The sequence below is a fragment of the Pantherophis guttatus genome, chromosome 7 (assembly GCF_059756535.1).
Source record: "Pantherophis guttatus breed Tessera chromosome 7, ASM5975653v1, whole genome shotgun sequence".
Taxonomy (NCBI): domain Eukaryota; kingdom Metazoa; phylum Chordata; class Lepidosauria; order Squamata; family Colubridae; genus Pantherophis; species Pantherophis guttatus.
The window spans coordinates 31,828,680-31,851,571 of record NC_142069.1 but is presented as its reverse complement, the minus strand read 5'-3'; the positions used below and the strand labels follow the sequence as shown (position 1 = coordinate 31,851,571).

Genomic DNA, 22,892 nt, shown 5'->3' with positions numbered 1-22,892 from the left:
CACTATTCAAATTCTCCTGGAATCTAAACAATATACTCAGTTCCTACTTGTAGTCAGCTTCTTCTTATCCTAGCATACTAAAAGGTCACTACAAACCTGGATTAAATGGGTGGGGGTTACGTATTACCCCAAACTGCAATGTGCCAGACATATTGTTTGGCTTAGCATTAAGTATGAATACAGCCAATCCTTTCTGCTGGAATTAAATAATTCTAATCAACTACTAATGCCAATAAAATGGTTACTCATTCAAAACTGTTATTTTAAGCTAAAGATATTATTTTTAAAATTCATTACATTTTTATGCTGCACATTTTCCCTAGAAAGCAATTCCAGGCAGGTTGTGTGTTATAAAATTTATATTTGTTTTAATTACTTTTCTAAAAATTTAAAATTTAAAACTGCAAAAACCAAAACTAAGAGACAAGGTCTTCTTATCCTGTCAACCACCTCCAGTGATAAGCACTCCCCTTAGGACCTCAAGCCAATTGGCAAAACAATGGTTTAATATGCTTTTAGTAGACAAAAAAGGTGGGCGCAGTTCCCACCTCTGATGATAGAGGGTTCCACATAGATGGGGCCATGATGGAAAAGGCTCTTTTTCTTGACCCTGCCTGTGGGAATTCCTTAGTAAACAGGATCTGTAGCAGGCCTCTTCTGCTGGCATACTGGGGTGGCCTAGTCCCATTGGGGACTATGTATATAAAAACATATTTTAATTACAACTTTGCTAAATTTCTGTTTTAAGAACTCCTCAAACAGTTTACTGTGATTTTTTTTTGTAGATATGATAAAAAAGATACAGTTAGTAATACAAACTAAGCAATACACATTAGAATAATACTGATCATAAAGTGTTAATTATTTAACATACATAAAAATAGCAAATTAAAAAAGAGAAATAACGATTTTTAAAACATTTGCCACAGCATTGTTTGGTTACAGAGAAACCATGGCAATGAGTTTTGAGATTAAAATCAGTCCCAGTCTATGTCTCAGTAGAAAAATACCATAGAAATAAGCAAGAATTGTTTTCATTCATTTGAAATGCAAAACAGCACACTTTGAGTCCCCCAAGAAGCCACCTTTTTATGCATTCTTTAGAGGGTCCCTTCTGGGATTTTACTGCCAAAATTCAACAACAAATCACCCTCCCAAAACACCCCCCCCCCCAAGATCTGGTCTTATACAAGTTTATTCTTTCAATTTATTCAGGAAAAGGCTCAAAAAATGTCTCCAAGGACTTCTTTGGATCCAGTAAAACTAGTAATCCAAGGACCTCTTCTCACATTGTGAGTCCATAAATCCCTATTTATGCAAAATGGATTTCCTCCCATCCCCTGGCTGGAAAAAGTGAGATAACTTAATTTGTTTCCTATTCATTTATTTGTGACTTTAGATTCCTAATTTTTCTTACAGAAACAGCAGCAGCTTATGTGGCATAATACTCTTGAATGAAAAAAGTCCTTTAAACATACTGTATCTATGTGTTTACTCTGGATACTACATGCCTAAGAATACCATTAGCAAATATTAGCACATACATTTAGCAACACTGATTCCAGCTGTATCTGATAGTTCAATGTCCTTGCTTGTTAGAGTGCTCATTCTCCCTCCTGCTCCCTCTTTCCAGTTTGTTCATCTGCATGTTCAAATCAGTGTCTAAAATACTGTAACTCTAAAATCTGCTCTAAAATTAAAATCCTATAAAAACACTCAAGATTGCTCTATTTAGAGGAGTGTCCCTGTCAACCTCACAAGAATTTCACCTGCCATCCACTTAAGTTTTTATAAGTATGTTCAAGCGTATAATTTAGTACCACACAGCACTTCATATTAATATGTATGGTTCCAAGACAGAGGCTCCATCAGCCAGCCTTTTGCAACTTGCATACTCTCAAATGTATGAATTCCAACCTCCAGAACGTCTAAGTCAAGTTACCACCTTTAAAGTGCTCCATGGCTTAGGACCTGGGTACTTGCGGGACCGCCTACTACCACCAATAGCCTCCCACCGGCCGGTACGGTCCCATAGAGAGGGGCTCCTCCGGGTGCCGTCGGCCAAACAATGCCGACTGGCGGCCCCCAGGGGGAGAGCCTTCTCTGTGGGGGCACCTACTATCTGGAATGAGCTCCCCCTGGAGATACGGAGGATCCCGGATCTGCGCACCTTCTGCCGCGCTTTAAAGACCTTTTTATTTTACCAGGCGGGCCTGGCCTAATCTTCTCCCTCTTTTATAATTTTTAATTTTTAAATATCTTTTAGTATTTTATATATTCAATTTTAAAATTGCTTTTAAATAGTTTGGGGTTTTAATTTGTCTGGGCCAAAATTATTTAATTTGATTTTAATTCTACTTTTAAATTTTGTATGTATGTGTTTTACTGTTTGGCTGTGCACCGCCCTGAGTCCTTCGGGAGTAGGGCGGTATAGAAATCAAATCAAATCAAATAATAAATAAATAACTGCTGCTGACAATTCTGAAAGTTGGAAGTCCATGCATCTAGAGAAAACCCAGTTTGGACAAGGCTCAGAACACTGGTAGAGGAAGATGAAAAGTAAACTTGATCAAGCATGTGCCTGCTACTTCATGGCAATTACAGTGGTTAAACACCCATATTTTCCTTCCCTACTATATTAACAAGCTATTTCCTGCAGCCCCATTTAAGATCATCTAAGGTGAGCAAGAACAATTAACACCAGGCTGCTATGACACTTTTGGATAACAGTCACTCAAATTGAGCAAAGGATGGGTTTCTTATATGCAGGAAAAGTGATAAAACAGCACCTTGTGCTGACATCTAGAATTCATTTTGGCTTGTGGACTCTGATAGAATGGATAAAGTGCTCTCTAGCACTAGTTACTTGAGATGGTTTAGATTCATGCACCTTTTGGTTCTTTTGGGTAGTCTATGAGAGGCAATAGTGGTGAATTCCTGGGTTTAGGAACCGATTAATATTTCTTCAGAGGAGGGATTGAACCAGATCCCGCTTTTAGGGAAGTATTAGTTTATCCTTATTGAAGATGCTTCCCTGAATTTGGCTTCTTTAGACAACTAAAGAAGGTGAATGTGGATTTAACTGCAGAAGACCCTAGAGAAAGATGATTCGTCTGGATCCTTTTCAGTCAGAGTTCATACCTGGGATTAATGCTGCAATGGCAATGATACCCTGGTGGATGCCAAGATGTGGATAAAGGTTGGTATTTGATCTCTGAGTGATGTTCAGTAATTGAATCCTTTTGGCTCAGTTAGGGAACTGAAATATTGTTTTGCAGAAGTTCTCCTAGGTGTGATTCTGAGTTTGGAGTGCTGGTGAGAGATTGACTTACCAAATATTCCCTTGTGGATTCCTGCTGAATTCAATTCTGTTTCTGTTTATAAAACTATATTATTTTCTAGGAACTGTTTTTTTTTTTGTGTTTTCAACAATTAGTTTTAATAAAAAAAAATTCAAAATATACATTATTGTTGTTTTAAAAGAGGAAACTAGGAAGTACTTACTAGGTTTTATGGCATTTGATGTACTGGAGGATCCATTTCCCCATGTGGTAGAAGTCCCTGCTTCCTCTACTTCACCCCAACCAGGACTGGCTTCATTTGGTTCACCCCAAGCAGCGGTACCATTATCTGGTGCAGGAGGTGTGCTTTTGTTCCAGACTAAATACAGAAAGAGTTTTAATTCTAGGCTAGTGAATAAATAATATTCTAATATTCACAACATAACCTCAAAATTCAGGTAGGCCTTGACTTACAATCATTCGTTTAATGACTGTTCAAAGTTAAAACAGCAGTGAAAAAAGTGACTTACGACTGCTTTTCAAACTTGCAACCGTTGCAGCATCTGGGGTCATGTGATCCCCTTTTGCGACGTTCTGTCAAGCAAATTCACCAAGGAAGCAGATTCACTTGACAACTGTGTTACTAACTTAAAAACTGCAGTTATTCACTTAACAATTGTGGCAAGAAAGCTCATAAAATGGGGCAAACTCACTTAACAATTACCTTGCTTAGCAACGGAAATGTGGGGCTCAATTGTGGTCATAAATTGAGGATTATTTGTAAAGCATTCTCTTTCTACACAGCTGATTCTACTTTATCATACAACAGTTTTAATATCTATTCTAAACCCTACATTACTGTGTTAAATCAAGTAACAGTGTCACCATTACAGTATTACATTAACAGTAGAATTTGATTTTACAGTCAATAGAATTCAAAATAATCACAAACTGTGTGTAAGAGAGAGAGGAGGAGGACTTCAGATAAGAATTCTCTGAATGAGATCAGAAAAATGTTAATATAATATATATGGAATACATTATACCATGATCATATATAATCAATGTTATCCACAATTTGCTCAGAAAAATATGATTATGATAGTATCAATCTGTATATTGGCAAAAAGATAACATATTTTCCTCCATTGTTTTTCTGACATTAACTGTTCATATAACAATACAATATAAAGCCGAAGAAGCACTTAAGAGCTTGGGTACATCTAAGTGAAATGTAATATGCTTTTTAACTCCTGACGTCTGGAAAAGCAAAATAATTGGAATCACATAAGTTGTTGGAATTGGAATCACATAAGTTGCTCAAATAGTTATTAATATCAGACTCTATAACAAAATAATTATTATTACTGTTATGAATATTTACAAGCACCCAATCTATATTATACTGGTAAATTGTACGTGTTAATCTGATATAACAGTTAGCCTTAAAAGGACCAATCTGTTGGATAGAACATTAGAAACCTATCCTTTTATGTTCATGCTCCCTTCTCCTAAATGAGAAGTATTCAGAAAAACTTAAATATTCAATAATTTGTAGAATATTGTATTTAAAAACCCATCTAACAATAAAAAGGTGTGCAATCCTGGAGAAAATAGGTTCCAAGGATCCAACCAGTCCTGATCTAGTGGAGAATCTATCTTCTGCTGCTCCTTTATTCTCCTTGACAGAAATTGTAACAAGGAGCTCATAGTTTCTGGACATAAATGCTTTATGAATTTTATTTACATTAACTATGCATTAAGCATGCTATGTGATAGGAACATCACAGGAATCTGATTCTTTGTCCAATGTGAATGAGGTTCTGGCACAGTCTGGGTCCTTCGGGAGAAGAGCGGTATATAAATTAAATAAATAAATAAATAAATAAAATTCTATTCTTTTTTTAAAAGATAAAGACAGTCCAGAATTCTCCTTCCTGACATATCAGACACAAGAATAAAATTGCCTATAAACAGTAAGCATTTCGTAATATGTTATATAAGACTACTGAATTCAAGGTTTATAGTCTGTTATTTCAAGGACACATTAGATGTATGGCAAACTACAGAACAGATTTGAAAATTATTGTAGATCTGAGTTTAGTAAGAAGATGAACTGTTTGCATCATCATGAAGATCATTAAAAAAATTACCTGAGGTTGTTACTTTGCTTGGCCTTGGAGGAGGGTGGTTCTGATCTCGTGAAGCTTGTCCACTTTGTGAGTTCTTGTCCCACAGGTTCACATTCTTATAGTTGTAACTATTGGGGTCTCCCCATGCTGAGGTGCCATCATCAATATCCATTTTACGACTAATTGACTGGGGGGATGGTTCTTCCCAGCCACTGGGTTCTTCATCCTTTGAGACAGTTGATTGTGGCCCACTGTTCCAGTTAGAATTGGGTAGCCTTCCATTACCTGGAGGCTGTGGTGGTTGAGGTGGTGGTGGGTCCCAGGAACTGGGTGCCTCTGACTGCTGATGGTGCTGTTGTGGATTATTCCAGGAACTGGGTTGTCTACCAGTATCATTCCATGCTGGAGTTCTTTTATTATTATCCCACCCTGCTTTAGAAGAAGAGTTTGAATTTGCATTATTACCCCAAGTGCCAATCTCATTCTGGCCAGCTTCACTCCAACCTGATATTGATTTGTTTCCTGAAGTTTCCCAATTGCCATTTTTTGTTTGGTCAACTTCTTCTCCCCAGCCATTCTTCCCAGAAGACCATCCCTGATTAGGTGGCCGCCCATTCCATCCTGGGTCTTTGTTGGAATTCTCATTCCAAGATGTTGTGACTTTTTCTTCTGGTCTTCCCCCTCCCCAGTTAGAACAATTGCTCTTGTAATCATTATTCCATCCTCCAGTGTTTTTGGGCTCTTTCCATTCTGTTGGAGTTGAAAGCTCACCCCATCCAGACTTGATTGGATTGCTTTGGCTGGGTGCATCTCCCCAGCCCCCTGAGTTCTTTGTCTGTATGGCAGAATTCTCCCACCCCTCAGTACCTTTATCAGACTTTCCTTCAGCTCTTGGCATCTCTTCTATGTCCCAAACAGTATCTTGCTTGATTTGAGTTTGACCCCAACCGGTATTTGAAAGCACTCGGGGGTCTAAATCAGTCCTGCTTAATAAAGTTTGCAAAACTGCCTGACAATCAGGATGGGTAGGCCTGTATGATCGGCGTCCAGAATTGTGACTATCACTGCTTCCTGCTTTATGGTTGCTTCCAGTGCTTTGACCTCCAATCTCACTTCCTGCAGAACTAGAAGATCGTCCCCAACAGGGAGCCTGGGAATTACCTTGGTTTTCAGGAAGCGGGTGGCCCCTTTGATTGTCCCATGCTCCAGTGCTAGAATTTGGTTGGTTTGGACCATTCCATTCACCAATCTTCAGTTCATCAGACCCAGACGGCTGTTTCCATTCTCCCTGAGACATCCCTGATGTCATTTTGTTCCCTTCATTCCATTTACTTTCACCAGAGTGTTGAGGGCCAACGGTCCAAGACCCATCACCCGTAGATCTATTATTATTATCCCAAGATTCATTTCTTGACCCATTTGATTTTTGAACAGAAGCTCCCTTCCATAAGTCTTCCCTATCCTTCCCATTGTTCCCATGATTTCCAGAATTACTTTGATTAGAAGCACAGTCCATTCCAGAAGGCCCCCTAGCTGTACCCCAAGACCCAACGTTCCCAGTTTTTCTCTCTCCAGTGCTTTGTGAAGGGGTATCAGTGCTCCTGGAGGGGTTCCCAAAACCCATTTCAAAGGACATTCCCTTATTCTCTACTGGGTTTGGTGAACTTAAGTTCAAGGATATAGCATTTCCATTTTTTGGTCCATCAGTGTTGTGGATTTGAGCATGTTCTCTGCCAGAGACAAAATTAACACCCGCATTTTCCATCTTTGACTGCTGTTCCCTAGAAGTCTGACCTGTTGTATTAATCTGTGCATTTGAACCACCATTATCAGTTTCTGAAGTCCCTTTCCTTGAATTGCCCTCCTGAATTAGTGCTGGCCAAGCAGATGGGTTGCTATTTGGGTTAAAGTTGCTGAAGCCAGGATTGGGGCCAATTCTATCCTGCCCACTCAAGTTTCTCCAGCTTGTTAGACTACCATTACTCTCTGCTGAAGGACTGGAAGATTGAACAGGTTTAGCCTTGGGATCGGATTTCCAAGCCCCAAGATTACATTCATTACCAGAGCTTCCAGACTGGCACTGGTTTCCTTTTCCTTTGTTGCTACTGGTGCTTCCCAGCAGAGTGCTCTTCTCTGAGCCGGAGTTTGAGGCACTGTTGTTGTCTGTGGAGTTTTCGGAAGAAGACTCAGTATCTTTGCTAGCAATACAAGGCCACTCTTCCATGTCAGACCCGTCTACAATCACCTTGTCCCAGACATGAGTAGGGTTGACATTGGTGCTGTTGGAGGACACTCCAGGACCCCAAGTGGAATTTGCATAATTTGAAGCAGCAGCACCTCCAGTTGTTGAATCTAAAAAGGCAACAGACCAAATTATTCATAAATCCATGTAAGAGCTTAGGTAATATATACAGGTTTGCTGAAATGTTAAATGTTTCACAATCCTGTGAAAGACATTCTTCACTGCATATACTTCCTAGTTGGTTGGATGCAGACTATGGTACATGGACCTGCAAGTTAAACACTCCAGTTAAGAGAGATCCTAACTTGCATAGAATAGTTTGAAAGTACTGGAGTAAAATTAGTATTGGTTGTGCTTGTATTATACTGCTCACAATATGCCAAAATGATTGGGTACTGTAAAAGTATTCTGCATCTAGTATAGGCACTGCTACAACTAGTAATCTAGTCTAAACTTCTCTATATCGCTGGAAAGTGTTATGTGAAAGCCCAAATTAACTAAATCCACAATGAGTGCAGTAGAGGACAATATCTTTGGCTCACATGGCATATTAGATTGTTTTATTTATTGATCATATTATATTGTATATAGCACAGAGTCCCACTCTGAAGGAGACGGATGGTTTAGAAATATGACATGTACATAAATAAAATATTAAAGATTGCAAATGGTATTATAAAAAGAAAATGGTAAAGAAAATGAACCAGTGATTGGAATGGTGTGAACATGGATTGGAATGGTGTGGACACGAATACCTGGAGAGAAATAAAGATGCAGATTAATTATAAATAAATAGTGTAAAGTGTTTTTCATAAAGTATGAAACAGTGCTATATCGGTTGTTGCAGGTATTTATGAAAATAGATATCTATAGGTTGGTAATTGTATGTCATATTCCAATGAATTATGATAGCAAAAGAAACAGGTAAACCAGGTTTGGGTAAAATTATGCAAATTGTTGAATGAACATGACCGAAGGAGGAAAAAAAATTCTGCTAGACAATTTAAATGGATGAGAAGGAATGAGCTAAGATTGTAAAGAAAAAGTTACTATTAAGAATGGGAATGGTCTGTTTAAAAAAAAATCTTAGTTTAAGTATATAATCTAACCATAAATCTATACATACTTACGAATATAAATTTAAAATTACAACTGATTTAAATTGTTATGCTGAAACTGTAGAATTAGTGAAGCATAAAATAGCGATGAGAAGTTCTGAATATGGGAGAGAATTATTTGCTAGTCAAGAATGGATTTGGGAACAAAATCGACATGGAGGAAAAGTGGGAGAAAAACAGTAATGAAAGTTTAAAAAGGCACAAAAACAATATATGAATCTTCTATGAGAATTAGAAAACAAATTAATATTCTATCAGAATGAAAAGGAAATACAAGGAAAGAGGATGTAGAAGCTGCTTAAAACAGTAAAGTACAGAATGCTACAGAAGAGTGAGATGCAGCATTAAACATGATTAATGAAAAAGAATGCTTAGTGGAATGAGGAAGGTGAAAGACGCTTAGTAGGGAAAATATAAAGATAATCATTGCTGCAATACCTGAGAGAAAGTAATTGTGTAAGATTTAGACAAAGAAAAAGATTGTTGCAAGGAATAAAGAGAATGAGGAAAAATCAGGAGACTATGCCAAGCAATGTTTACAAAAATTTTAAAAAACTGTTTGGAAAATGAATCTAAAATAAATAACCTCCAACAAAATGAACAGAATTAAAAATAAAACTCATGAAATTATTTGAAAGGAAGCTGAAGTGAGGGAATGGAAGAATGCTATACAGGTGGTCCTTGAGTTATAACTGGTCACATGACTGTGATTTACAGCCCTTTTGCCCAAACTTGGCATTTACTTCCAGTTTCCAGCAAAATGCCCCATAGAAAACAATGAGTTTGCTTAATGATCATGGATATGTTTAAGGACTATGATGATTTGTTGAACTACAGCTTCAAAAAGCTCATAAAATTAAGTCGGTAACAAGGATGATCCACTTTTGACATCAAAACTTATGACCATAATGGGAAGGCCTCATTATGGTTATAAGATGAAAGCTACCTGTAAATATTAGTGTCCAAGAACGAATTGATGAAAAGGAAATAATCCCACTTGTGAGAATGTTGAAAAATAATAAGGCTGCAGATGTTAACTGTTCAAAATTCTGAAATATGCATATGGCCTCCTTTTGCAGTGGACCTACAACCAAAAGAAAAAAGTAAGGTACCAGGCTAGAAAGTGGGAGGAGTTCACATCCTGCCTTAGCCATGAAAGCTGGTTGGGTGACTTTGGGCCAATCAATTTTTCTCAGCCCAACTCAACACAAGGGGGTTTTGCTATGAGGGAAGTGTGTTGAATATGTTCGCTGCCTTGAGTTATTTGTAAAAATAATAAAAGACAGGACCACAAATAAATAAAATAAAAATGAATTAAAAATACATGATTCTGTTCATTATCTGGAAATCAGTACTATGTGAAGAGAAACCTAAATTGAATGCAATGAAAATGAAGTGTTTAAAATGTGATTAATTCCCAAGTCCTGTTTTGAAAATAACTAGAAAAAGATCTGTTCAATGCTTATTTAACAGTTCTGACTGGCCCAAGAATGGTTGGCTCTTGCCTTGTCAGCTTCAGCTATAAACAGCTGTAAAGTCTAAGTCTGATGGTAGAACCATACTGCCTATGGGATTTTTGAGAAAGTAGATCACTTACAGCATGAGAATTGGCTACTAATATTTTATGTTTGATTCTGAAATAATACTTAGCCTGGAAATGATCAAAGTGCTAAGAAGGAAATCAAACATTCCATTGGAGAAAAGCAATCTGGAATACAATGCATCTTACTTACCATAAGGAAGAAAATTTCTATTTTATTTTTATTGGCTTAAATCTGTGAAAGCGAACAGGTGAATGGAAGACTATAATATCTATGCACCACTAAAACACTCATTGTCAGTCTGTACCTTTAATTAATCCAAACAGTGCATCAGAGCCCACCGATTTTTGAATCAGGGTGTCTTAAATCCTCTAACTTAAAGACATGTGAAAAATCTGTTCCACAGGAGTAATGGGACCCATTACTCCTGTGGAATTGGAATTTCAAAGATCTTCAGACAACATTTATTTCCAAAGTTGTGGCTCCAGTGTCCCTGCAGTTATGTGTTTGTGATTTCTGATGTTCCCTGCCAGCTTCCCACAAGCAAAGTCAATGGGACAGTTGGCAGGAAGTCAGAAGACACTCCTGTACCCACTGTTGGTTTTTTTTTTTTTTTGCCTGTCTGTGGCCATTCTGTTTATTTGTTTACATAGATAAATACCAATTTATTATTGGCAATGATACCAATGGGTGGTGTTTGTATAGTATAGCAGTTTCAGAATACCTCAACCGGAATAGCACCTGTTTCTGAATGCCCAAGCCTTACAAATGGCTTCATCTTAATTCTAACAGTTTAAAAAATGATGATTACATTAGGTCTAACCCTAGGTTATGAATAAAATTGAACTATTTTGTATATATTTAAGGCTTTCTTACTTGGCAGATGCCATATAAGAACAATCAACAAAAAAGCTAATCCAAATATGAACCAAGTCTAGGAAGCTGTCTAGCAGCAAAGAAACTCTTAGTAGAAATTGTCATAAGACCTTCATAAATGGCATTACTGTTGAGTCCAGGGAGCTTCTGCATTTGCTGTAATATGGATGGCCATGATCCGATTTGGCTTTTTTTCAGAGATTACTACTGCCAGGCATAGAATTCACTTTTTTCTTCCTTAGGTGCCTGAATGCTTCACAACTAGGAAGAAGATCTTGGTCAATCTACTGTTACTTTGGATGGGAATGATAAAAGCTGTTGTCTCAATGCCTTTGCTAAATCCTGGTACCACATACACTTTGCTGAGATCCCACAGCAAAGAGTTGGCATTTTGATAAACCTTCTTCCTGCTTCTCTTCTTCATCCACGGAAGATTCTTAAGACAAGGTCATGATACTAATAACTGGGAAAGAGATGGATGGCATTAGAATGGTAAACTACTTCAGAAATGGATTCCCAATTGTACTTCCATGTGCTAAAAAGACTCACTATGGTTTGTTGAAATTGGTGAGCAAAGAGGAGGAGTGTGGAATGTAAATAAATATTTTATACTGAGGCAGATATGGTTTGATACTGCAAAATAGTCTGATTTCAGTTCTGATAAAACTAACAATGTGAGTTACCAGTGTCACTTCAGAACTGCTTCTCCTCCACACCTGGTCAGAAGTGCTTTGAAGACTTTTCATATTTATAAGCATGGTATCCAGCTAGTGGTTGATCAGACAATCCTAAGATTTCAAGCTCTATACTAGAAATGTTGAAGATACTGAACAGGATTTTAAATTTACAGTCACATTAGACTTCAGAATCATCACAGAGAGTACTCAAGAGCAGCAGCATCATGGCTTTCTGGATTCCTTGGGGCTGCTGTATATGAAGTAGAAACGACCTATTGTCAAAGAAATTATTGGAGGTACAAACATCTTTTTGTGATAAACTTGACTTATGAACACCTGACAATGCAATATGAGCAAAAAAGGCAGCAAAGCAGGGTTGTTTAGCTGTGGTTAATTTACTCAGATCTCACACCTATAAAAATGAAACACCAATAGAGAAATTTTGAGAAAAAAAAAGTTTTGGTGCACAGAAGAGAACACAGGAGATTGATAAAAGTACTATCCTCTTCTAGGACATTTTTAGATACAAGGATTACCAAAAATGTCGAGTTCTTGATCATTGTATTATATTGCTAACTGCTCTCCAGCCCCCCTAGCTTTCTGGTTACCATTTTGATGTATTATTCTCATTGTGTTGCTTTGTCATTTGTTTATTTTATTGTTTTATTATTTTACTTCTGTTCTGTTTACACTTTTCATTTTTCTTCATTTTTATTATTGTAAGCTGGGGTCCCCAACCCCCGGGCTGCGCAAGTGGTGGGACAGCATGCACAGCTCCATTTGTACTAATGGCTTACACAACGCTCACACAGAACCATTCCCTCCCCCCATCAGACTGCAAAGCCGGAAAGGTTGGGGACCACTGTTGTAAACTGCCTAGAGTAGCCCAATGGCGAGATAGGCAGCAGATAAATCTGACAACTATATAAAAAATATTGTTATATAATCCATCAATATAAATCAGAGCATGATGTATCCAGCATGTTTATATCATTTGTTCAGTAAGAATACAGATAGCCAAACATAATTTTTAGCATACTATTTAGCATACTATCAAAATAACTGATGTGGGGAAATAAACAGTGTGCATGTAGGATGTGTACTCTTAATTCTGTGGCAGCAATCACTCAAAATACCCCGTTGGGAACCTCTACATCACCCTGTTAATAAAACATAAATTAACATTTCAATGGTCAATATATAGTAAAATCAACCTTTTGTAGAACTCATTCTAGATGTTATAATGCTTTAAGAAGTCTGGATATCCAAAGATTTAACACTCAGTGGCTTCAGCTCATACTCTCTGGGTACAAGATGTTGATGCCAAAAGGAGTAGACCCAAAGTTGTACTGGATGCATTAGTTGCTACCACTTTGTGTTTAATGCCAGGAAGCCTTTGCTCCTTTAAGCAACTTGCTATACGTAGCTATGACAGACTGCTTTATAAATTGCACCATACAAGCTATTAGTGACTGCCTACCCTGTCAAGATAGAAATTTCAGGTCATAAAACTATGGTCTGAACTGAAAAGCTTTATATTTAAACTTCCTACTACATTCTCCAATGTTCATGCTGTAATAACTTATTATTTTAATACCAAATTAAGGTATTATAATATTCATATGCTATCAGTGGTGTCACCAAACTAAAGAAGTGCATTCCCCTTTGCAAGCCTTTATAGTAAACCAAACTACACAGGGCTATTTGGCTCAAACAGCTAACAGACTTAAGTCTATATTCTAAAGCCCCCCCCCCCCCAAAAAAAAAATAAAAAAAAAAAAATAACCCTTCGGAATTCATCTTTTGGACTGGTCAAATGACTGAAAATTAAATAATTTAAATAAAATTAAATAATTTTCACTGGAAATATATTCCATTTTACAGGCTGTTATGAAGTTATTCCCCAGTTTAAGACAATCACTTTCCAGTGTTACTACATGTAGAAACATTTATTGTATGTATCTCACATGCTAGTAAAAGCATGAAATCCAAAACTGAATAATACATTGAACAAGAACTGACAGACATACAATTTGACCCAGAAGAAGCACGGGTACCCAAGGTTACATTGCTAACATCTGATGGATAATGGGAAAGACGAAGGAGTTTTTATAATTTTAAAAGCAAGAAATAATAACACAAATCACTGACTTTCAAAAGATAGCAATTATTTGTTTACTTGATTATACTAGAGTTACTGATTATGTGGACTATGGCCTGCCCTTTGAACTATTGCATGGCCTACCTTTTCAAAACAAGGAAATGCCAGGTTACTCAGGTACTTGTTGTATGATGACCAAGGAAACAACAGTTAGAACAGAATATGGAACAATTCAATGGTTCAAAATTGGGACAGGAGTTGCCAAGGTTAATTTATATGCAGAATACATCACCTTGACAGCTGAAATCAAGGAAAACCTAAGGAATCCCTTGTGGAAGGTGAAAGAGATATTACAGTAGTAGTATACTATTGCTCAATATTAATAGAAACTAAGGTTAAAACAATAGGCAATGCCAATCTAAACAAATACACATAAATATAGTAGATTATTTTCCTAGGTTCAAAAATTCATGACTGAAGCTATAAAATAGAGGCACATGTTACTAGTTACATCTTAGTGGTAATATATAGCTATGAAAATGGGACCATAAGAATGGCTGAACAAAGGAAAACTGATGCCTTTGAATTTCAATGTTGGAAGAAAATTGACCTGAGCCCCATGAACCATAAGAAAAGCAAATAATTCAATGCTAGATGAAGTAAAACTGGAAGTCACAATAGCCCTAATAGTGCAGCTAAAATTTAGTTTGGACACATGAGAAAGAGTCATTGGGGAAGATCCTGATGCTTAAAAAAATAAAAATAAAAATAAAAATCAAAGGTCATTAATGGTAAAGGCTGATAAAAGATAAAGTGATTAGATGCTATCACTGATAGCACAACTAGGAATATATAAGTATTCAAAGCAGTTTCTCGCAGAAAGTCTTAAGAAAAATTATGTTCTTTAGGTCTCATGTTGGATCTGACTGTCTTTATATTTACAGTTAATACAGTTATGTGACTCTGAAGCAAAGTAATTCATATACTTTCCTTTACAAGACTTACATGCAAAATGAAGCAGGTACATATATAAAACTTACCTATTTTAACTTCTCAGCAATAATTAAAAAACAAGAAGCAACTATAACTTTGGAGGCAGGCTAATGCAACTTCAACCTTTCATATTCCATTTGGATATGTTCAGTGCTTGTTTCTTCTCAATATTCACATCATCTCATCTGGCCTAGCCATCAGCAGTGAAGACTGGACCTTACTGCTGTGCTGGCTAGGCAGGAGAGATTTGGACGAAAAAAATGTCCAATCACATTTATTTATCTTATTTATTTGATTTCCAATCATATGTTGCAAAACAATTTAAATACAATGCCGCAGGCACTCTGTGAGACAGCTTGAAAAAGAAACATTTTGTTTCATGCTGGAAACAAAAATGTTCTTGTGTTTTCACTTAAAAACTATGACAGCATTACAAATTCTAGTGACTGCGCTGTATCAACATGCAAGTTTATTTCACTATAGAATGTTCAATTTCATTATGGTTCTTTCTCTTGCTAAAAACAAACTTCTGGGCATGTGATAACTTTAATATGTTCATTGGTTCTGATAACAACCTGATCTAGTATCAGGTTATTTCTGAATTCATATGAACTAATATTCATATTTTCAGGTTCAGAAGATTCCAAATCTCTGACCTGAAATCAGAATAGTTTGAAATTAGAATGTTTTTTTCACTTCCCTCAAAGGAAATATGCTGGAAAAAAATGTAATCTGTTTTTATAAAAAAACTACTTACCTAGTTTTATGTGAATAATTAAAGTAAAAACTTTCTAAAAAATATTTATTGCAATATTTATTTGATTTGTAATCTGCCTTATTACCAATGACTGTGATTCTCCTTCAAAGGTTGCCAGAGATTTCAGGATATAAATGAGTAAATAAAAAATCAATTTCTAAATTCAAAATACACAAATATATGACAGCAGACAGCAAAATACTAAGCAGAATGCTAATGGTTTCATACCGGTTGCAGTCCCACTGTCACATGGCAGTAGCACTCCTGTTACTGGTTGTGCGTTGTTTGGATTTGCTCCAGGTGCTGGAGAGGAAGTAGGCCCTACTCCACTTCCAAGGAGCATACAAGATGGCGGAGGGGGCTGTCCACGTTTCAATAACACTTTGTGGTCCTGCTGGCAACGAAATCGCGGCGGCACCTCCCGAGGCATGTAGCGGGCAGCGCTTGGCGGTTGACCATTCGGCACTGCCACCCTTTTGGCATTATTGCCACCATTTATAGGTGGCGATGGAGAGCTGCCAATTGGGCTGGCGGTCACTGGTTGGCTTAAACTTGTTTTTGTCGCTTCGGGCACTATAATGAAAAATATTGGGTGGTATTCAGTATTGTTTGCAAGTTTAACAGTGTCATAAAATCACAATAAATAAGAGCTATTAAAATATTGCTAACTTTAAGGACGAAGAAAATTAGGAATCACTATGACATGAATTCACAAAGAAAAAAAAAAAATCAAAATTAGAGAAGTTTGCCAAGAATCCACTAAAAGCTTTTCAGTCAATCAGCTATAGTTATCAAGATGGTGTTCTCCACCAAAAAAAAAAAAAAAGAGGGGGAGGAAGTAAAAGTTTCCCCTGTCCAGCCATGTCTGACTCTAGAGGGCGGTACTCATCTCAGTTTCTTAGCCAAGGGAGCATTGTCTAAAAAGGCTTCCGTGGTCAAGTGGCCAACATACACCGAAGTGCACAGAATGCCATTACCTTCCTACCAAAGTGCTACCTATTTATCGAGTTGCATTTGCATGCTTTGGAATTGTTAGATTGGCAGGAGCTAGAGGAAGAATGGGAGCTCTCCCCGTCTCAGACTTTCAACCTTCTGGTTGAGTACTAGAATATTATTTCACAGTATTCCAATATTGGGGAAATTGAAAGAAAAAAAATATTTAGGAATATCACTTTGAGAATTCAGCATCCATGAATAAGTAAGTTTTTGTGCTAAAGTAAGTAAGTTAAAAGTTAGGAGACTACATGTTAATATGTGCGTGTGCACATATGAATGTCAAGAACGCAAACTGAAATCCATGTGTCAAAGCCTTAGCAGCAAAGCAAGGAAACCAAATCCACATGGAACTCCATTAATTGGGTATGGGGATTGGGGATTCCTCGATTAAGGAAAATTTAGAAAATAAAGAATTAGATACAGAATCTAAATAAGCAAAATATGATTTATGAATTAATATGCTAAAGTGGTGTCTGTGAATTATTTGAAACTTTTTTCCTCAGAATGCAAAATTAAAAGACTAAATGTCCTTTCCCCAAGTAAGCCTGTCACTGAAACATCTATCCAGAATTCCCACACACCAAGAAACAAAATCTATAAATATGAACAAATTTCTTTTAAAAAATAATGAAAGCAAATGAGCAATTATTTTAACTGCTAGACCATAAGGGAATAAAATAACAGAAAAATTGCTTAAACGATTTGTAGCCTGAGTGGCGTAGGAGGCTAATGCCTCCTAAGGCAGCATTTAACATCCAGCTGCCTGCAATTACTGCGAGTTCAATTCTCCCCAGGCTCAAGGTAGACTCAGCCTTCCATCCTTTCTAAGATGGGTAGATTGAGGACTCAGTTTGTGGGGCCAATAAGCTGACTTTGTATAAATATACAAAAGTATGAAGGCTATTGCTTAACGCATTGTAAGCCGCCCTGAGTCTCCGGAGAAGGGCGGCATATAAATCAAATTTTAAAAAAAAATTGTTTTTTTTACAAATTTTTTTATAAACTTTATTAAAACACATATAAAACACATATAAAAACATTTACAAAACATACAACATATAAGTAAATTTTTCTTTTAAAGCAATATTTCACAGTGGTTCTTCAACTAATACGGTTGTGATTATTCCCCTTATTCTGAGCCTAGTAGTTTTTCACCCCCCCTTCTCCCCCCCCTTAGGATTCCCCCTTTAGCAATCTTTATATTTGGATTATACCGTTGTTTTTGGATTTCCCTGTTCATGTTTATTTGCCCATAAGAAATTATTTATATACATATTTACATCTTTATTCTATCCTTCTTGTATCTATGTATCTTTAGTAGTGGCGTTATACCATTGGTACCATTTGTCCCATATTCTGTAGTACTCTGTCTCTTCTTTTTCCTTAATCTCTTTTGTTAGTCTATCCATTTCAGCGCACTGCACAATTTTATCTATTAACTCTTCGTCCGTTGGGATTTTTTCCTGTTTCCATTTTTTTGCGTACGTTATCCGAGCTGCCATTAGGATATGTATCATCAGGTATTTTATATCTTTAGGATATATTTTTGTGAAGATTCCTAGCAGGAAAGTTTCTGGTTTCTTCTCTATTTGTAACTTTATTATTTGTTCCAACCATTTCTTAATGTTAAACCAAAATTTCTTTGTTGCCGGGCACATCCACCATAGATGGTAAAAGGTACCTTGTGATTTTTTACATTTCCAACATAATGAACTGTTTTTCGGATGGATTTTTGCCAGTCTCGTAGGCGACATATGCCACCTATAAAACATCTTCAGCTGGTTTTCCTTATATGCCACCACTAATGTTAATTTTGAATTCATTTGCCATAGTTCTTCCCACTTCTCCAAGTCTATTGTATGATTAAAATTTTGCATCCATTTGATCATCGTACTCTTCACTATTTCCTCCTCCATCTTGTATCGCAGTAGAAATTTATAAATTTTACTAATTAATTTTTCTTCTGCGTCTAATATAATTTTATCTAGTTCTTGTTTCTCTCTGTAAATTTCATATATTTTTATGTGTTCCTTGTGTTTAGATTGGATCTGTGTGAAAGTCCACCAGTCGATTTCTCTATTTAGGTCTATTTCTAATTGTTGTTTGGTTTTCAGTTTCCCTTGATGATCAATTAAGTCTTTGTATCTAATTATATTTTTAGGTTCTGTTAAGTTTGGGTGCCTTACCGCTTCTGATGGTGATAGCCAAATCGGAATTTTTGTATACTGTTGTTTTTTAATTTTTAGCCAGATTGGTAGTATTGTATTCCTAATTGTGTGTCTTTTAAAATAGATATGTGTTTTATATCTTTCATCCCATAGAAAGGAGTGCCAGCCCGCTTGTAGTTCGTGGCATTCGATAGTTAATATCCTGCTGTTTTTTAATTCCATCCAATCCTTTACCCATAACACCGCCGCTTGATAATAGAGTTCCCAATCCGGGAGTGCTGTTCCTCCTCTATCTTTTGTATCTTGGAGTAGCTTAAGTTTAATTCGTGGTTGCTTCCCCTGCCATATGAATTTGGACATTATCTTATTCAATGTTTCAAAAAAAAAAATTCTCTAATTTTATTGGAGAGACCTGAAATAAATATAATAGTTTTGATAAGATGTTCATTTTAATAGTGGAGATTCCTCCCATTAGTGAAATCTGTAGGTTTCTCCAATTATCCAAATCTTTCTTTATCTGTATTATTAATTTGTCATAATTGTTTTCTTTTATTGACGAGCTTCTTGGTGACAGCCAGATCCCTAAGTATTTTATTTTCTTCGTTATTTGAATTTGTGTACTATTCTCCAATTCCTTTTCTTGATTCTTCATAAGATTTTTTACTATTAATTTCAATTAATTTCAATTTATTTTTAGTCCAGCCACCTCTCCAAATTCCTCTATTTTCTTAAACAATTTTGGTGCTACTTCTAATGGTTCCTCTGCTATAAATACAAGGTCATCGGCAAAAGCCTGAACCTTGTATTCTTCTCGTCTTATTTTTAACCCTTTAATTTTTTGGTCTTCCCTAATTTTTTTTAACAAGATCTCCAGTGTTAAGATGTACAATAATGGAGACAGTGGGCAGCCTTGTCTAACTCCTTTTGTTATATCGAATTGGTCTGTCGTGTCGCATTCAAAATTACTCTTGCTATTTGTTTTGTGTAAATTTCTCCTATGTTTTTTTCAAATTTTGTTCCGAATTGCATACTCTTTAATTGCCCCTTTAAAAATTTCCAATTTAGGTTGTCAAATGCTTTTTGGGCATCAAGGAAAACCAATGAAGCTTGTTTCTCCGGAAGTGCTTCGTAATATTCAAGTGCATTTATTATTATTCTCATATTGTTCTTAATTTGGCGGCCCGGCAGAAATCCATTTTGGTCCAGATGAATATAATTATTCAATACTTTTTTGATTCTTTCCGCTATAATTATTGCAAATACTTTATAATCTGTGTTCAATAAGGATATTGGTCTATAATTTTGAATTAATTGATGATCTGTGTCCACTTTGGGTATGATTGTGATTATTGCCTCCGTCCAGGTTAACGGGATTTTTGTCTTCTCCAGAGCCTCGTTATATACCTCTAACATAGTTTCTCCTATTGTTTCCTGTACAGTTTTATATAATTCCACCGGTAGCCCATCTGGCCCCGGTGTTTTGTTATTTTTTTGCTTTTTCAGTGCAGACTCCAATTCCATCTTAGTTATTGGCCTGTTTAGCATTTCTCTTTGTTCATCTGTTATTTATTATTTATTTATTTATTTATTATTTATTTATTTATTTATTTATTTAGAATTTGTATACTGCCCTTCTCCCTGAGGACTCAGGGCGGTGAAACATCAAATACAAATATTAAAATACAATTAAAAGTATATATAAATTTGGCCTCATTAATTAAAAACGATAAACAAAACACTTAAAAACACTTAAAAAATTAGGCCAGCCCGGCTTGCTGGAAAAGGAAGGTTTAAGGGCACGGCAGAAGGCACTGAGGTCTTGGATTCTCCTTATCTCTGGAGGCAATTGATTCCAGAGGGTAGGTGCCCCCACAGAGAAGGCCCTCCCCCTGGGGGTCACCAGCCTGCACTGTTTGGCTGATGGCACCCCGAGGAGGCCCTCTCTGTGGGAGCGCACAGATCGATGGGAGGTCGTCGGTGGCAGCAGGCAGTCTCGAAGATAGCTAGGCCCTATGCCATGGAGCACTTTAAAGGTGATAACCAACACCTTGAAGCGCACCCGGAAGACCACCGGGAGCCAGTGCAGCTCACGCAGGAGCGGTGTTACATGGGAGCGCCCGCGCTGCTGCGTTCTGGACCAGCTGGAGCCTCCGGGTGCTCTTCAAGGGGAGCCCCATATAGAGAGCGTTGCAGTAGTCAAGGCGAGAGGTGACGAGGGCATGAGTGACTGTGCACAGGGAATCCCGATCAAGAAAGGGCCGCAACTGGCGAATTAGGCAAACCTGACAAAAGGTCCCCCTGGTCACAGCTGTCAGATGTTCCTCCAAGGACAACTGCATATCCAGGAGGATTCCCAGATTGCGAGCCCTCTCTGTGGGGGCCAACGACTCGCCCCCAATAGTCAGTGATGGAGTCAACTGACTATATCGGGATGCCGGGAGCCACAGCCACTCAGTCTTGGAAAGGTTGAGCTTGAGCCTGTTCCTCCCCATCCAGATCTGCACAGCCTCCAGGCACTGGGACATCACTTCAAGGGCATCGTTGGGGTGACCTGGGGTGGAGATGTACAGCTGGGTGTCATCAGTGTACTGGTGGTATCTCACCCCAAAGCCACGGATGATGGCATATCCGATCTTTTTATATATTGTTTTATCTTTTCTTCCTCTAGTTCTTCTTGTTTATATAGATTTGCATAAAATGTCTGGATAATTTCTTTTTTCGCCTCCCTGCTATATTGAATTTCCCCTTTTTCATCTCTAAGTTGGTATATCATTCTTTTATCTTTATCTTTTTTCAATCTGTACGCCAGCCACCTGCCTGTTTTGTTCACAAACTCAAAGTAATTCTGTTTGGCCATTTTTATTTTCTGTGCTAGTTCTTTTTGGTTTATCAGATTTAAGTTATGTTTAATTGTTTTCCATTCCTCTTTTATTTTTTTGTTATAGGGATGTTATTGTAGTTTATGTTCTGTGTTTTTTAATTCTTCATATAGTTTATCTAACTGTTGTTTCCTCTCTTTGTTTTTCTTCCCTATATATGCGTCAAGCCCCTTATATATGCTTTTGTCGTATCTCAAGTGTTCTGTAAAGAAGTATCCTCTTTTTTATTTTAAAAAATAGTTCTAATTCCTTTTCTAACATTTGTTTGAATTCTTTTTGTTTACATATCCTTTGATTCATTGTCCACCTCCTAAACCTTTTTTTCCCTTTCCAGTTTACAAAATTGGGTTATGATCTGCCCATTGATTTACTTCTATTTCTATTTTTTTTACCCCGGTTCTAATATTCGCAGTCATCCAGGCCATGTCAATCCTGGACAAGGATTGGTGAGGGTGAGAACAGAAAGTGAACTGGTTTTCATCTTCGTGTGTTTCCCTCCAAACATCTCTCAAATTTATTTCCATGGGGTAGAAAAAATTCTTTTGAGAGTATTTCTTTTTTTCTCTTATTCTTTTTGCCACTTTTATAATCTTTTTTCACGTCTACTATCGCATTGTAATCTCCAATTAGACAAATATCTTCGTATTCTAATTCTACTATTTTTTTATGTATTCCCTTAAAAAATTCCTGTTGACTTTGGTTAGGGGCATATATTACTACTAATAATATTTTCCTGTTTTCTAGTACTAACTCAACCATCACCATTCTGCCTTCCTTGTCTGCATATAATTTCGAATCTATTCTTTCTTTTACGTAAATCGCTACTCCTCTTTTCTTTTTTTGAATCAGGGATGTATATAATTTTCCTAATTTTGGATTTTCTAATATTTTTTGGTACCCTTTTTTAATGTGTACTTCTTGAAGGCGTATCACATCTGCTCCTAATTTTCGTAATTTTGTAAATGTTTGAGATCTTTTCTTTGGTGCGTTTAGTCCGTTTATATTTACAGAAAAAAGTTTCATTGCCTCTTCCATTACCTAATGTAGTTGTTTTTTGGTGTGTCTTGTTTCCATCCGTGATTTTGTTTTTGCACCTTCTCTTTCCTCCCTTTCTTTCTCTTGGCTTTTCCT

General features: G+C 36.8%; 1 protein-coding gene across 22 annotated transcripts in view; it reads right to left on the bottom strand.

The window, feature by feature from the left end:
- The window catches only part of TNRC6B (trinucleotide repeat containing adaptor 6B), a 123,304-nt gene that overhangs the window by 31,356 nt on the left and 69,056 nt on the right, over nt 1-22,892 (bottom strand). For all 22 annotated transcript variants that reach the window (XM_060694575.2, XM_087873897.1, XM_034403196.3 and 19 more), the window contains 3 exons: nt 15,947-16,291; nt 5,435-7,765; nt 3,505-3,660 (listed from right to left, as the gene is read on the bottom strand). In XM_060694575.2, coding sequence (XP_060550558.2) covers nt 3,505-3,660; nt 5,435-7,765; nt 15,947-16,291 — 2,832 coding nt within the window. The remainder of the gene's footprint in view (nt 1-3,504; nt 3,661-5,434; nt 7,766-15,946; nt 16,292-22,892) is intronic.